At 30.5% G+C, this 16,948-nt stretch overlaps 1 protein-coding gene across 1 annotated transcript; it reads left to right on the top strand.

Moving 5' to 3' along the window:
* Nucleotides 1–1,571: 1,571 nt before the first annotated feature.
* Nucleotides 1,572–3,348, top strand: LOC107894072 (uncharacterized). The gene has a single exon (XM_016819277.2). The coding sequence runs from the start codon at nucleotides 1,736–1,738 to the stop codon at nucleotides 3,032–3,034; it is 1,299 nt and encodes a 432-aa protein (XP_016674766.1). The 5' UTR covers nucleotides 1,572–1,735; the 3' UTR covers nucleotides 3,035–3,348.
* Nucleotides 3,349–16,948: the final 13,600 nt, after the last annotated feature.

Genomic DNA, 16,948 nt, shown 5'->3' with positions numbered 1-16,948 from the left:
GGACTTCGATCAGTCATATAGTTACTAAACCCATTAAGTCTATTTAAAAAAAAAAGTTTAACCCATAAATTGATATCTAGACTTTGACATTTTTCCTATTTTGGTGCTTAAAATTTTTCTGTCATAAGTGGTATTTAAAATTACTTTTTTTTTAAGTTGGTACATCTGTTAGTCAAACAATTAATCAAACTATTAAGTCTATTTTTTTCAAAAAAAGGCTTAACCCATAAATTGGTACCTAGACTATTTCATTTTCTCATTTTGGTAACTAAACATTTTTTTTATCACGAGTAATACCTAAACTATTCCCTCCAAGTTGATACATTTGTCTTTAGGTAAACTGTTAAATCTATTTTAAAAATATAACCAATTAAAAATTATCATGTAGCAAAAAAGAAAAAAATATATTATTTTCTTTATATTTATTAAAAAATATTATAAAATTCATCAAATTTAAAAAATTAAAAAATAGAGAATATGTTCAACCAGTTCAACTGATTTATATTTGTTCGCAAGTCAGTCGATTCAACCCTTATCTCCGGATCAATTCTCAATCCAACAAAAGATCAAATCTGGTTTTAAAAACACTAGTTTTGATCAATGAAAGAATCTAACAAGTCGAGCAAATAGGCAGTGAAGTTTGAAAACAAATTAATCGTCAGCGTTTCGACATTGGGTGGGCAAATTTCATATATTATTGAATTGCTAAATATAACAAATGAATAACGAAGAAATATGGACAAAATAATAAAGGAAAATGAAAGAATTCAAAATAACATTTTGATGTAAAATGGGTAACAAAAGTATAGCTTAAATACCAATTGTGACAAAAAAAGTTTTAGTACCAACTTGGGAAAAAGAGTTTTATTTAGGTACTAATCCGTAGGTTAAGCCTTTTTTAAAAAAAAAATGGATTTAATGATTTGACTAACAGTTTGACTAATGAAGGTACCGATTTGATAAAAAAAAGTTTAGCTATCACTTGTGACAAAAAAAAAGTTTAGATTCCAATATGCGAAATAGGACACAGTTTAAATATTAATTTGTGGATTAAGCCTATATTCTAAATCTATTTAAATAATAAGTTAAATTATGCTATTAGTCTTGGTACTTTACGAAAATTGTAGATTTAATCTTTGTACTTTTATTTGGTCATTTTTAGTCCCCGTACTTCTCAAAATTTAAAATTCTAGCTCTCACAAATCGATAGTTATTAAATTTGTTACGTTCTTTTATTTCCAAAACATGATATGGTAAACATATGATCATAAGTGTAATGTTATGTTAGCTTTTTATTTCCATATATTTGTCACTAAAAAATCTAAGGATTATCATTTGCGTCAAGATTAGAAATTTTAAAATTTGAAAAGTATAAGGACTTAGAGTTAACATTAACTGTATAAAAAATATCTAGAAACTTATTTTTGTCAATTACATTTCAATTCTAAATAAAAATATTTCATTTATAAAACCATAAAAACTTTAAAAATATTTAAATGATATTTTTAAATAGTTAATATTAATATTTTTTTTAAAATATAAAGACTAAATTAATCCGAATTTCATGAACTCTCTCCCTGAACGGATGCCATTTTAAGATGGTGCGGTATCTCTGGCAACTACTAATCCAAACAAAAACATAGAAAAAGTAGAATCCAACTCTTTCACGTCACTTCCCCCATATCACTATTTCATCTCTAGACTCAGTTTCCTAAAGATTAGAAACTCTATCACCATGCCATCAACTTCATCGGCAACCCCACCGACACCATCTCATCCCACCACTCACCACGTCCTTCAAGCCCTGTTAGCCTCCTCACGTCCCTTCCTTCGTGGCGAGCTTCAACATGTCGACAAAAACTTGCCTAATTTGGTCGCCGTCTTGCGTTCCGTTGGTGCCGGCGAGTGTTGGCACAAGCACGGCAGCTTTTTAGAGCATCTGGTCGATATCTATCGGATTCTCAAAATATGGAAGGCGCAAGACTCCGTTTGCCTTTGCGGTCTTTTCCACTCTGCTTACTCCAACTCTTACGTCAACCTCGCCATATTCGACCCTTCAACCGGCCGCGACGTCGTTCGAGGCCACGTCGGCGACGCTGCAGAGCGTTTAATCCATTTGTTCTGCGTCGTCCCTAGGCAACCTTTGATCCACGATGACCTTTTGTTCAAATATACGGATTCGGAAATCGTCGAACACCTTGCGGCCTCCGAGGTTTCGTTGAAGAACGCCAAAGAAAAGGGCGTTTTTAATGAAGACGACGCTTGGAGGAATAAGATACGCGGACTGGTGCCTGAAAATGGGCTTACAGTGAAGCACATAAAGACCGGCGAGGACGTGTTGGTGTCTCGAAGGGTGTTCGCTATTTTCCTCATGATGACCATGGCAGATTTCAGTGACCAGCTTTATGGATTCCAGGATGTTCTGTTTGAAAACTTCGATGGTAGGCTCGAATTCGTGGGCAACAACAACGTTGCTTTATGGCCTGGGAATGGCAAACCAGGGCTGTGGTTGAATTCAATATCGAGAATGGGGGCAATATATAGTTTAATACTGAGAGAGGAAGAGATTTTTGTTGAACAAAGGAAAAGGGTAAGTGGCATTGAGGTTGAAACTGACAGAGATGAAGACATTGAGCTTGTTGTGCCACCAGTTTTAGAGCACTGCAGTAAGGTGTTAGGTGCAAAAGAGCAAATAGAGGCAAGGGACTTGTATTGGGAAGCTGTTTGTGATGATTCAAAAGGAGGGCAAGAGAGAGCTGAGGAATTGTTAGTAGGCAGCATTGAGAAGAACCCTTTTGTGGGTGAACCACATGTGGTGTTGGCTCAGGTTTATTTGACCAAAGGAAGGTTTGAGGAAGCTGAAAAAGAGGCCGAAAAAGGGTTGATTTTGATGCTCGAATGGAGCAGTCCATGGGATAAAAGGATGTCTTGGGAAGGATGGATTGCTTGGGGAAGGGTTCTGTTGATGAAAGCTAAAGAGCAATCTTGGCCACAAACTTCATGGGGTGTCCTCAATTTAGGCCTTGTTAAGTAATATCAGTTCCATTAGCTTGTTTCATCTTTGTTCCATGCATTTTCCGGAATATGATCCCCTGCCAAAAATAATACTAATTATAACTCTGCATGTATTGAAAGTTGTAATTAGTTTATGTGGGTTTGGTCACAAAGTTCTGGGGGTATCTTCAATTTAGGCCTTGTTACAAGTAATATCACTTCCATTAGCTTATTTCCTCTTTGTTCTATGCATTTTCTGCTATATATGTTCCAAGTTATGGCCTGTCAAAATCATACTGATAATCAAACCCTGCATGTATTGGAAGTATCTTATAAACTTATTTAATTTGTCAATATGCTTGTTGGGAACTTTTGGAATTTGTGTTTTGATCCCTTAATTAAATCCTCTGACCTCCTTCATCCTCTGTATTAAAGTTTCTTATATAATATAGCTTTGGTGCTTAAGAAAACAAATTATAATTAAGGCCAAAAATGCAGCTTCATATCTTTCAGTTTTCGCCAGTTTGATTTTTAGAAACAAAAAATTGTTTAATTAAATCATTAAACATTTAATAATGTATTAAAAATAAATAAAGTTTTAATAAAAATAATTGAACATGTGACGCATTTGAATTAACTAATGAAATATCCAAGCAAAACGATAAATTATATCTTAATCAAATCTAAAATTTGAGACCAAAACCAAACATTAATTAACAATCTCTTCTTCAAATTCTAAGAATACAACCATTTCTCTTTTATTTGTTTTTCAAGTGATAGTAATTTGTAAATGTAATTAGTTATTAGCGTAAATAAAATATAAGTAATAGCAAGTTATTTGGGTAGAAAATGAATTTGATATGGTATTTTTCAAATCGTAATACTCAAATCGAATGGCTCGAGTGAAGTTTGACTTTTCACTTTAATATATTTTTATGCTATGAAATTTTTATTTTTTATTTTTTTTCTTACTATATAAAAAGAGCTTATATACGGATAAGCTCAAACTTGACGAATTTAATCAAATTTCAGTTTAGATTTGAGTATAAAAATTAATAAATGAATTTAATTCAACTCATGCTCAAACCTTAAAATTAATCAAAACCCGAAATTAATATTAAATTTTAAAATTTAAATCTCAAATTTATTCGCCTCCACTCAATTACACCAATTGAGATAACTATGAGAAGGGCAATGCTACAATTTCTATTCAAAGATATTGTGGGGCAAATCAGGAAGCAAATTAGTGGAATGCTTTTGAAAAGCAATATTGTTTGTATCTTATATATACATATATATATATGTTAGTTGTTAGGATCTCAAAGATTTCCGGTGACTACTGCTGCAAGTGCAAGCTCCACTTACCTAATTCATTGCTCTCCAGAATTTAAATTCCACTCTTTATCAAATATATAATATATATTATTATTTAAACACTACTCAAAATTACTCATAACTCCTCTTTAATTTATAAATAGAAGGATAATACGCTTTAGCACACTCAAATCCACGTCCTTATATATTAACAATAATGCTCATATCAGTCAAATTAAGATTCAATCGGTAATTTTTAAGAAATATTTTTTAAAAAAGAATTTAAAATTTATTAAATAATGTCCAAAAGCTTTAAACTAACACTTATTTTGTTAAAATAAATCTAAAAATTCAAAAATCAAAATTAATATGAAAAATTGAGAACCGAATAATTATAGACAGTTTAAAAAATTAAAAAAAAAAAAAACTGCTCAAATGGAACCGAACTCAGCCCTACTAATTATCATATTTCTAGTAACGTTGAATTATGAATTTCATCCATTATAAAATTTTAAAATTAATATTTTATTTCTACTTAATCAAAATTTGATTTGCAACCAAAATTAAATTAGATAATACCGTTAAACATTGTTATTAAATTATTAACCTAAAAATTAATAATCAAACGGTTGATATGTAAAAAAAAAAAATTTAACAAAATATATTAAAAACATAATCAAACTTAATTTTGTGAATTATTGGACCAAAGATTTGGTGGATTTAATTATGGACCTGATTCCATCCTAATAAATTAAAAATAAGTATTCTAATTATATTAAAATAGTTATAGTAGAAAATTGTGATATTTGGGAAAAAAGAAAAGGCTGGATTTTTAGTTGTAGGATCAATTTCTAACAATATTTTAAAAAAGAAATTCTAGTAATCTTAAATTTTTTCAAATGGAAGGCAGTTTGAAGTGAAGAGCAGAAGTCTGATTGCATTTCAACATGAGAGATTAAAAAATGTGATGAGACTACTAACCGTTTAATTATTGCTCATGCACTTTTGACGTCAACAGGGTTTCTCCACCTGAGAAATTAGATTGTAAAAAATTAATGCATTATATTAGCATTTGATAAATTAATATATTTACTTAAATACAATATTATTAAAATAATAACTAAAAACAAGTACATCAAAAAGTGTGTATTTTTTATTTTTTTTATAATTGCTTATGACAGTGTCGAAACCATTAAACAATTATTAATTCATTAATTTTTTAATTTAACTCAAACAATTTAACTCAATCCATTTTGACTCGAATTTCATTTCACTTGACTCGAAAAAAATTCAAATCAAATTAAGATGATAAAATAAAACTCATCAACTCAAAATTTTTTTACTTGATTCGATAAAATACTGGCCTAATCTACCACCGTTAATTGAAATTAACCTAAAGTTTGGTTGGAAATCATTATAAATAGTGAGCAAGAGGAGTACATATCTATTGCGAGGAATATACATTACTGAAAAACATATATAGATTCGTTATTGTCTTTCTCATGGGTAAGGATCTTCATTACGCAACTACGAATACGAAGCTATAAGAGATTTTTTTTTTCATTTAATGTTATTTTAATGTATATGATTCCATCATATGCATTTTTTTTACATGATTTAGGAAAATTGTGGATGATTATGCTAATTATATATAGAAGAAGATAATTATTATTTTTACGTTTATTTATTGATTATATGTTCGCTATTATTTAATTTTAAAGTTGTTAGGATTTGGAAATCGACAGCCCAAGTGATTGATAAGATCTAGACCTCCGATCCAGATGAACCCAACTCGGAGGAAGAATATTCGCTTACAGGCATAGTCAGCTGAGGACCTCGTGGTAATACTAGATGTTTGCAAAGATAGCTCACGCGAGAAGCCTGCAAGGGGAGCTCGCATAAGCCTCACAGGGATGAGGTCACAAGCCATGTCTACGAAAGGGATCGCGAGCCCCGCAAGGGATCCGCGCTTGTGACTGGCAGGTGGGAGGTTCGTTGGGGGAGTCAGTCCCAGGATAAAAAAGGGTCGTGTGCTCCGCAAGCAAGCATCCAATAAGCCCAATGAGGCCCAGAAAATGTCAGCAACAGGGACAGGAAATATCAGTACCATCGACCCAAAGGTCGAGACAAAACAATTGGCCCTATTATGAGCTATAATATTAGCAGTAGTAACATGTATAAATAACCCCAATATTTTCCTGAATACGATACGAGAAAATATTACTTAACAATTGGTGCGGTGAGCGTGCAATGTAAAGAATCATATCATTGTATTTTTATATTTCATTTTTAAAACATTTCTTAAATCTTTAAATAATTATTTCATATTTTAATTTATAATTATAACATATATGTACAGTCAACTCTTGTATAGAAATGCAAATTAATATATACTATAGCAATATAAGGTTAAAGAAAATAAATAATTTCTATGTGGCATAACTTATAAATTACCATTTGTCACGATATGAATCTGTCACATACAACTATTGACTATATTTCAAAAAATATATTTTAAAATAAATTCCTTAAAAAAATTAGCGTTAGTTTTGGAATAAAAAATTTCTATGTAATTTTATTAACATCTCCAGCATCCTCGTTGTACAATAAAATGTATTAGACTATGTTTGATATAATTAGTTAGGAGAATAAAAAATTTAAATTTAAATTTAAAATTATAATAATACGAGATAACAAAATATTAACAATACATGTTGCTTACTTAAAAAAAATATTGTTATATTTAATTTATTAATTAATTTTTAAAAAAATTATATTTATTGTTCACAATATCCAGACATTTAAACTTATTTTATTTTCAATACATTATTTTTTTGTTGAATAAAATCAACAAGTTTATATGAATAAATATTCTACATATATAAATGTACTTTATTTTTACATTAATATTTTCGCGTGATATGTAGCTTAAATAATATACACTATGAATATTGATATACTGAAGTATACATGAATATATTAGATATACACTAAAAAAAACGATTCGGTTTTTATTAATGTTAGAAAAAGTGGTTTTGGAATCTCGTTTTTGTAAATTGAACCCGTAAGTATTTAATAAGAATATTACAGTATAGATGAATTGAAATGGGGACAACCAATTTAGTCGGAATTGTGGTTAATTAGGGCCCAGGACTAAATTGTGAAGTCTAATTGTTATGAATTTTTAATTAAATGGCTTGGGGACTTAAATTGCAAGTAACCAAAAGTTTGAAACAACAATTATACCATGTTAAATTACATGTTAGTGGAAGGTATGATTAAGAGACCATTGACTTAAGTAAATTAAGTTTTGTTTAATTAAATTAAGGTTAATTAAGTTAATTTACAACTTAATCCTAGTATATAAATGGAATTTCGGTGGAAAGAAAGAAAAGTTCATCTTCTCCAACCACCTACAGGTAGAAAAAAGGGTGCTTGACGCCGTTGTTAGGTTTTCCAAGCTTTTGGTCTTAATTTCAAATAAGTCCCTAGCCATTTTTCTTTGTTTTTTTGTAGATTTGAAGTCATGGGAGTTTGATTTAGCTAACCAATGTACCAATTTGTAAAACTATTGAAGTTTTAGAAAGTTATCATGGTTGAGAATTGAATATTTTTGTGTTAAATTGTAAGAAATTAAGCTTAGTATATGAAAATGACTAAATTATAAAGCTTAATTGTTAGTATCATACATTAGGGAAAAGTTGGATAAAATGCAAAAAATATCATCAAATTTTGGTAAGGATAGAAAATTGAGGGTCCCTAATGAGTTTTGGTGAAATCAGATTTTAATCCGAAGCCCTAAATTGAAAGTTATGCTTGTCGTGGTTTTATAGACTAAATTGAATAATTTGTAAAATTTTTAAAAATTGGTATTTGCTTCTGTTTCAATTGGAATTTGATAATATGATGTTCTTTTATGATTAATCGTAGCTAAAGACAATATCAAATTGTCGAGAGGGAAAAGAAAAGCTAAAATCATCGACAAGTGACGTGTGAAAATCTCACTTTTTACATTTATAATTTAAGGTCATTTTTGTTGATTTCATTTTCATGTTTTCTACATACGGGAGTTTCAAGGTGAGTATGTATTGATAGTATGACATGCTTTGATTGAGATTGGTTTGGATTATTGGAATAAATGACTAAATTGAATAGAATAGGAAATAGGGTAGATTGATGAAAATATAAAATTGACTTTGAAATGAATTGAAATATGTTATGTGATAGATTGATGAAATGGATTATAAATTGAAAATGAAGAAATGCAAATTGTATTATATGATGAATTGGATAATTGTTTACCCTATTAACTATTCAGGCAGAGTCGGATATAATTGGCATGTCATAAGATTAGATTGTGTACAGGTTTATGTGCTTAAGCACCAGGATGCACTTCGTGTGTCAAGATGCACTTTGTGTGCCAGTATGCACTTTACGTGCTATTTTCTTTTAGTTTAACTTATATGATAATTTACTTCGATACCAATTTGGTATGTTGGTTAGACGATCCAAGTATCTGTCTGAGTCTGAGACAGGTTAATTGGGGTTGCAAAATGTAATTTGGTGAATGATACGATTGTGTATAAATTATTACCATTAGAATGAATTGTATTTAAATGCGAAAGATATGTTGAAATCATACAGTTGAGTATACAAAACAAATGAAATCGAACCTTGGGGGTTGAATATGAATGAGTCAGTAGACTTTAAAAACCAATGAATAATGTAACAACTTATTTTCAATGGTGTCAGAAACAGTAATTTTGGGACCATGAATCTAGCCATTGAGTTAGTAGAAGCTAGAAGCATTATGTAAAATTTCAAATTGTTTAGAAAACGTTTACCCATTCAAAAATATTTTTTTCCAAAATTTTTTTGGGTAAAAAACTGTTTTGAAGTTGTTTCACTGAAAATCAGTTTATAAAAACACAAACAACACCCAAAACGCCCAAGAAACTGATACCTAATGATATGAAACGATGGCAACAAATGGAAGAAGATGAAGATGGAAACTGATACCAAATGATAAGGAGGAACGGAATAATATCGCAAGTTTGTCCAAGTCGTGAATTTGACTTAGGGCTTTAGACAATCAGAAAGAAACTTGGATTTTTGGGTCCTAAGTTGGTTTCTAAGACTGATAACAAGGTTAGACTGATTTGAGATCGTCTTAAGGCAGCTTCTGATAGAAATAAGTCATATTCGGATCTGAAGAGGACAAATATCGAATTTTCTGTAGGCGATCAAGTTTTTCTTAAGGTATCTCTGTGGAAGAAAGTTCTTCGATTTGGACATAAAGGCAAGTTGAGCCCTAGGTTCATTAGGCCTTATCAGATTCTAAAACGTGTTGGACTGGTCGCCTATCAGTTAGAGCTACCTCTAGAGTTAGAACGTATTCACAATGTGTTCTACGTCTCTAGTTGAGTTGGTATAGGTCTAACCAATCTCATATTGTATCTGTTAAAGAGATTGAGGTAAGATCGATTTGACCTTCGAGGAAGAGCTAGTTCAGATTCTGGATCGAGATGTTAAGGTCTTAAGGAAGAAGATCATTCATTTTCTTAAGGTTCTGTGGTGGAATCATGGCATTGAATAAGCCATTTGGGAGCCTGAGGACTTGATTCGACAACAATACCTGCATCTGTTTGAATCAGGTAAAATTTCAAGGCCAAAATTTCTTTTAGTGGGAGAGTTGTAACGTCCCAAAAATTTAAAATTCTAATTTGTTAAATTTTGCTATAATTAAGTATCTGATTCAGTGGTTAAAAGCCTTGGATGTGTGTTTGAGGTCATGGGTTTAAATATCTATTTTAGAAAAATTCTGTTATCTTTGCTCCTAGCCTTATCCTTGTTTATTTAGCTTACATATTATTTTCATTCAACTTTTGACAGAATGAGTCTGTTGGTTCAATGGTAAAGTGTTAACTTACCTTTTGGTCTTGTATTCAAATCCTTACGTGAGCGAATTGACAATATTTTTGCTATTTCCGTTTGAGGCGACCATGTAATGGTTGTGGTCTAATCGAATTATGTGGGGAAAATCTAATAAGATATCAGAATATTGAGTTGGTTTGGGATTGTGATTTGTTTTAAAAATTATATTATTATCATTCTTTTTATTTATTTTAATTTTATTTTCTTTTTTCAAAATTTCCACTATTCCCACATTTCCCTATTTGTTTTTTTCTTTCACATTATGTTATTTTTCCTTTCTTTTGTTTCTGGCGTCCCCTCCTTCCATTTTGCTATCTTCTTCAATCTATTCTTGATTCTATCGCTGCTATTTGGTTGGTTTCAATCCTTAGAGATAAGGTTTCATTGTTTTCTATTATGTTCTTTTTTTAAGATTGTTCGTCGGACGTTTGGGGATCTCAAATTTCAAGGTTGTGGTGCTAAAATATATCATTTATGTTATCTAATTAATCTTATACATTTTAGGGGAAGATCGAGAGGCTTTTGGTGTTCTTTTCGTGTAATTGTTGTTCGTTTAACGGTAAGTGTACGAATGTGTTTTTAGGGGGTCAAATAAGTTCGTTTGGGATCAATTCTTGATTAAGTTTCGCTAATCGTTACTAAAATTGGCTGTGTTAACTCTCGATTTAAGTACACTCATTTGTGGGACCGTTGTTAGAAAATATTCAAGTGTGTAACGAAAACTCGAGAAAACAGCGAAAGCGAAAGTCAAAATTTGGGACTGTCGATGCCACACAGTTGTGTGCCAGACTGTGTGAGCCACATGGTTTGGGCCAATTGGTCCGTGTGGGCCACACGAGCATTTATGAGATTGTGTGCTAGACCATGTTGGCCATACGAGCGTGTAGGCCCAAATTTTAAAATTTTTCTCTAGGATCGTATTTGTCATACAAGTCGAATGTGAGCCTCCCGTAGGGTCCATATGATACAAATTAGGTTATAAACCATGATTTTTTATGTTTGTTTGCGTTAAATACGAATTATGTACGCATGACTTATATGCTATATGCTCAGTATGATCTGTGTTATGATAATTATGACCTGTATTATGATAAGTCTGATCGGGATCTATTATAAAAAGCACATATGTGATATATATTTTTTATATTTGTTAGTTCTGCATGTGCATTGGGGTGGTAAAATATGTTTGTAGAGGTTATATGCCAAATCTAGTGGCTTAGCCACATATATTTCTGTTACTGGCGAATTATCGCCTAATGATCTAGCAGCTAGACTGCAAATGTTCTGAAAAGTGACATACATTCACTAAGCGGTGTGTAAAGCTGGATGAGTACTTATTACCCTATATGGTGTGTAGCGATGGTTGAAGATGGTATGTAGTGGATGTAGGTAGGATTGTAAATTTGTATCTGATATGTTCTAATTCCTTTTCTATATATGAAATATGTTTGACTGAAATCTGAAAGCATGTCTGAAATTAAATCTATGGTTTTTTTTTTATAAGTTACACACTGAGCTTGAAAGCTCACATCTGTCTATTTACTTTCAGGTAACCCCTAGACCTAGAGTAGGTCAGTGCTACGAGAGCTCGATTAAACATTTTTGTTAACTATGCTATTTTAAAATCTAGTTTATTCTGTTTTGGTTTTGTTGGACTGTTTGAACATTTTGAGACTGTTCGGTTTTGAACTTTTATATGTTGTTTTAAACCGTTTATCATTTTTAAATTAAAACTTCGCCATCACCGAAACTTGGATTTTCAAAATACTGCTCGTGTTTTCCAAATTGATTTTAACTAAGAATTTCGTTGCATACAAGAGCGTTTTGTAAATATAAATTTAGTTGACAGAATTAACGAATTAAATAAGAAGGATACTTTCACCGAAAAGAAACCGAAATTGTTTTCATTAAAATTCGGTGTTATTTCTACAAGCCTAAATAATTTCTGGGTTTTCAAATGAATTGCAGTAACTTCTCAAGATTTAGTCATAACGTCTAGGCCAAGTTTAGGGTGTTGCAAAATTTTTTCTACAACCTTGATTCTTGAGGGTTATTTTTAAAGGTGAGCAAAACACAATTTGACTTGAATTTTTTTTTGAATTTTGAGTTATTCGAGTTATTCAGTTTTTTCGAGTAAAATCAAATAAATAATTTGATTTTCAAGTTCGTGTAAAGTTAAATTTTAGAATTCTAGTAACTCAAATAACGGATTGGTGTAAATACATTTTTGGTCCCTGCCAATCTTGAAAATGAGCAATTTGATCTCTCTCAACAAAAAATACAAAAAATTCTAAAATAATTTTGAAAATGCAAAATATTTATAAAAAATCCAAAATTTATATTTTTAAAAAAATTCTAAAAATTTAAAAATATGAAAAATATCTAAAGCATATATAAATAAATTAAAATAATTCTAAAATAATAATTTTTAGGACCTAAATAAGTAAATTAATTATTCAAGTTTATCACTAAAGTATCATTTGTTTTCTCTTATTTTGCTTTGAGAGAGTTTTAAAAAAATATATAATTTCAAATTAATGTGCTCTAAAATGAAATTAGTTATATTGTAACAAGATTTTTAATTTGACATGTTTAATTTTTTTAAATTTAACTTGAACAATTCCATTTGATTCAACTTGACTCGATTTTCATTTTACTTAACTCGATTCGAGAAAATTTCATATTAAGTTAGGATGATAAAATGAGACTTGTCAACTCGATTAATTCAATATTTTTTCACTCGATTCGATCGAATGCTTACCCTAGTTATTTCTAGCAGCAGAACTGAACCTTGATTCTACTTTCTCTGCAGGTGGCTTGCTCTTTAATTGACAGTAATAAGCTTGAGATTTCTTTAGATTTGTTACACCTTGCCACAAAACACCTCGTGAGGTCAACCCTTAAATCAAAAAACAAACACCTCACCTCATAAATCCTTGCAATCTATTCACATCAATCACCACTACATCAAGCGGGCCTTATTTGTTGCCCATCTTATGCAATTTGAAGAGGCGCCACTCTACTTAAACCAATTAGCAAAGACCATTTATCTATTAATATTCAAACATAAAACAATACGTGATATCTCAGAATAAGACAATACTCGCATGTATAGGTGGGGTAACCGAAATACCTTATTTCCCAGCCTAATTGAACCTCACTGTTCCTCTAACCGCCACCTACCCTTTTTCGATCACCGCATGGCTCTCTTTCTAACAAATTAATGAATCGTCCTGAAACGCCACTACTTCATCTGTGTATCAGCAAGTAATCTTACTCGCATTTTACTCATGTGTCGGTATAACGAACTTAAAAAGTGGCCATTACGGACAATCTTTAAACAGACACTTTCACATGATCAAATGGTCAATATGTTCCCAATCATGACTGATCCCATGTCATCCAACATGCTTGGACCCCCCCCCCACACCCACACAAACAAAAACACAGTAGGGGCCTGAATCAACCAATTTTGAACTTTCTTTTGTATGATTGGAAATTTTGGGACACCAAATAAATAAATAAATAAATACTAAAAACATCAACTTAGGGACTCCAAATTCCAAACCCTGTTCAGCACATATAGCAGAGACAGGGTCAGTCAAGATTGTCGATTCCCTGTGTGGGGTCATTTGCTCTTTTGCTGCGCAATCACCGCAACCCCCCCTAAATTCATTCAATCTTTTCGCATTCCTGAAACTTGAAAAACCAACACACTATCAATTACACATTGACCTATCACCATTGTATGTCAATTTATATACATACAGGTCATAATCCACTAAGGAAGCTTGATGGTTTTAAATTGCATTTTTGCATTGAAAAGGTTGCTCATATATGTATAATCACTGGGTTTTTAGCTATGCATTTTAGAATGTAGAGCCTACATCAACCAAACTAATTTAAATCTATATTTTTAAAGTAATCATAATCTTTTTTTTCTAAAAAAAAAATTGAGATATAAATATTAAATCGATTGAATTTATTTTTTTTAAATAATTGTATGAATTAATTAAGTCGTATCTTTTAATATTTTCATTTCTGTTCAGAAATTAATCCGAGTTTTTTTCTTTGATTGTTTGTGTCTATTTATAGACAAATACATAAAATCTTCAATTAAGTTTCAAACTAAGTGATAAATCCTGATTGAAAATTTATTAGAAAACCAAAGCATAAACTTAAAAAAACATAACTAAATTTAAAATTAAGAATTGAAACTAATTATATTCTAAAATTAAAATACTTACATTTTAAGCACAATTTCAATAACTACATTGATATAATCCAAATCAAGCATTATAAAGCATCATTTGACTAATAACTCGAAAATCTGGAGGCAACTCGGACATGATTTCCCAAATGTGGGAGTCTAACCCTAAACATTAAAACTCTAAACCTGATGGTTTACTACCACTTTCATGAACTCATTAAAGACCAAATAGAACATTCAACTTCTGTTCTAATGAAACCTTCAAATTGTAAAACAAAAACAAACTAACATGAACACACATAAATCATATAATAGCGTTAGCTCACATCTATAAATATCATACATATTGAATATATGAAAATAAGATGGTTGAAAATTGATTTTGTCATAATGAATATATAATATTCATATTTTAATTATTGAGCAAATCAAGAAAGTAAAAAATGAGGAGCAATTTGATGATTCATCAATTATTAATTTTATTTCCTCTTTATGTTGCTTTCCTTCCTTCTTTATTCCATTGATTATGCTTTAAAGCAACATATGACAACTAATATTTCATAAAAAATTTTATGGATAAATTCATCAAAATAGCTAGTAAATGAATGTGAATGGAGTGGACTCAATGGCTATTTTCAAGCCTTAAAGCTTTTTGGCATTAATAATTGTAAATATTATATTTTCGGTTTTTGTAATAAATTGGTTCACCATTAATCAAATGAAAAAGATGGTGGTATTGTTTGAAAAAGGACCCTACCTTTATACCCAAAAAAATAATGTGATACAGAAACCTTTTCAAAATATTTAAGTTTATTTTTGTAATTACAACAAAAATTTAAAAGATGATGTGTGAGATTAACAATTTTATAAAAAGAAAGAGTGGAGGATGGATATAGAAGAAACTAAATAAGGGGAATGAATGGGTGATGTGAAGAAGATGTGACTTGAAGAGAGGAAAATAGAAGGAATCAAATTTCAAGAATGATTGGATTTGGTTGACAAACTTTTCTAACATTTTCAACATTTTTTACATCACCACAAGATTTTGTCTCCAAATTTATGCTTTGCTTATCTCTATTATTAATCTATGTTGGATTAGACAAGTAGTTGTATTATATGTAAACATGTCCTCCTTCAATCAAATCTGCAATTTCAATTTCATTAGTAAAATATCTATCTAATTTTATTATAAGAATTCAAATCAAATTCGAAAAAAAAAAATTGACTTTAAACATATAAATTCTAAACTTAAATATTATATTTAAAATGATGGATAAAAAGAAAGCCGATTAATAAACTCGAATGACTTATGTCTAAAACGATGACCCACCTAATTACAAATAAATTATGTATATTATTCAAAATTGAACACAAATTTTGTGTACTGTTAACTGTGAAGTATTCCCAGCTTGTAATAGCTGCTTTTGAACCGAAAGGAGGTGGAAGCGACAAAATGAGTAAGCAACGAACCCAATATTCCCTGGTCACAAAATTTAGATAAATAAACAACAAAAGTTGAAAACCACCTTCATTACCATAAAGTAAGCTTCCCATTTAGGAAAAGGATCCATTAATCTGAAATCTTCTTATGTTTCACGCTAGTTTTATAGGCTACTCCCTCCCATCATTTTTATCACCCCATCCCTTTTTCTTTTTCTTTTTTTTTTTTATAACTTTAGTCTCTTTTATTGCTACAATATATTTCATTTCATCACCACCATTCGAAACTCTATATTTCTTTTAAATTATTACATTTCTCCAACTTTTTTACTTATTTGTTGGATTGAATAATTTGTTGAATGAGCAATGAATAACGGTTGATTGTGAGAGATGTTTTCAAATTTAACATGATTGCATTGAATGGTGTAATTCTGATTTTAGCCTCTTTATTATATTAATCTTTTCAATGGCTGCCATTTGAAAATCCAATTAATCATATTTAAGGTTTTATTTAGAAAAAAAATCAAGCACTGTTATCAATTTGAATTTAGTAATAATAATAAGATTATAAAAATAGAGAGATAACAATGGTGTCAAAGACCAAACCCCGAATTTCTATCATAAAAAAAAAGGACTAAAATCATAATTAGACGTAGATGAATCAAGTCAAATAAATTGAAGAGTACGTTGAACAGTTTGGTTACACTTACACATGTGATTACTTTGAATACTAGTGATAAATGCATGGGGGGAGCCCTTATCACGAGTATGAATGGTGTCAAAACATGCACAAAATAGTAACAAATTCTTACCTTTTTAACCCATAAGAAATTGGATTTGAGTGTTTAAATAATATTTAAAAATTGAATTTTTTAAATTTAATCCACAAAAGATTTAAAAAGTGTGAACTTTAAGCTTGAAAGGAGTTTAATTGATCCACCAAAAAGGTGAAAGGAAATTTTGAATCAGCTGCGCTCCAACGTTCGAAATGAAATTAGGATCCACGTGATTCATCAAACGGTCACAAATCCTCATGTGAGAATCATTAAACTGAGA

The sequence above is a fragment of the Gossypium hirsutum genome, chromosome A13 (assembly GCF_007990345.1).
Source record: "Gossypium hirsutum isolate 1008001.06 chromosome A13, Gossypium_hirsutum_v2.1, whole genome shotgun sequence".
Classification (NCBI taxonomy): Eukaryota; Viridiplantae; Streptophyta; class Magnoliopsida; order Malvales; family Malvaceae; genus Gossypium; species Gossypium hirsutum.
Note: the sequence above shows the minus strand (reverse complement) of the source record. Positions and strands in the feature narration are given on the sequence as shown.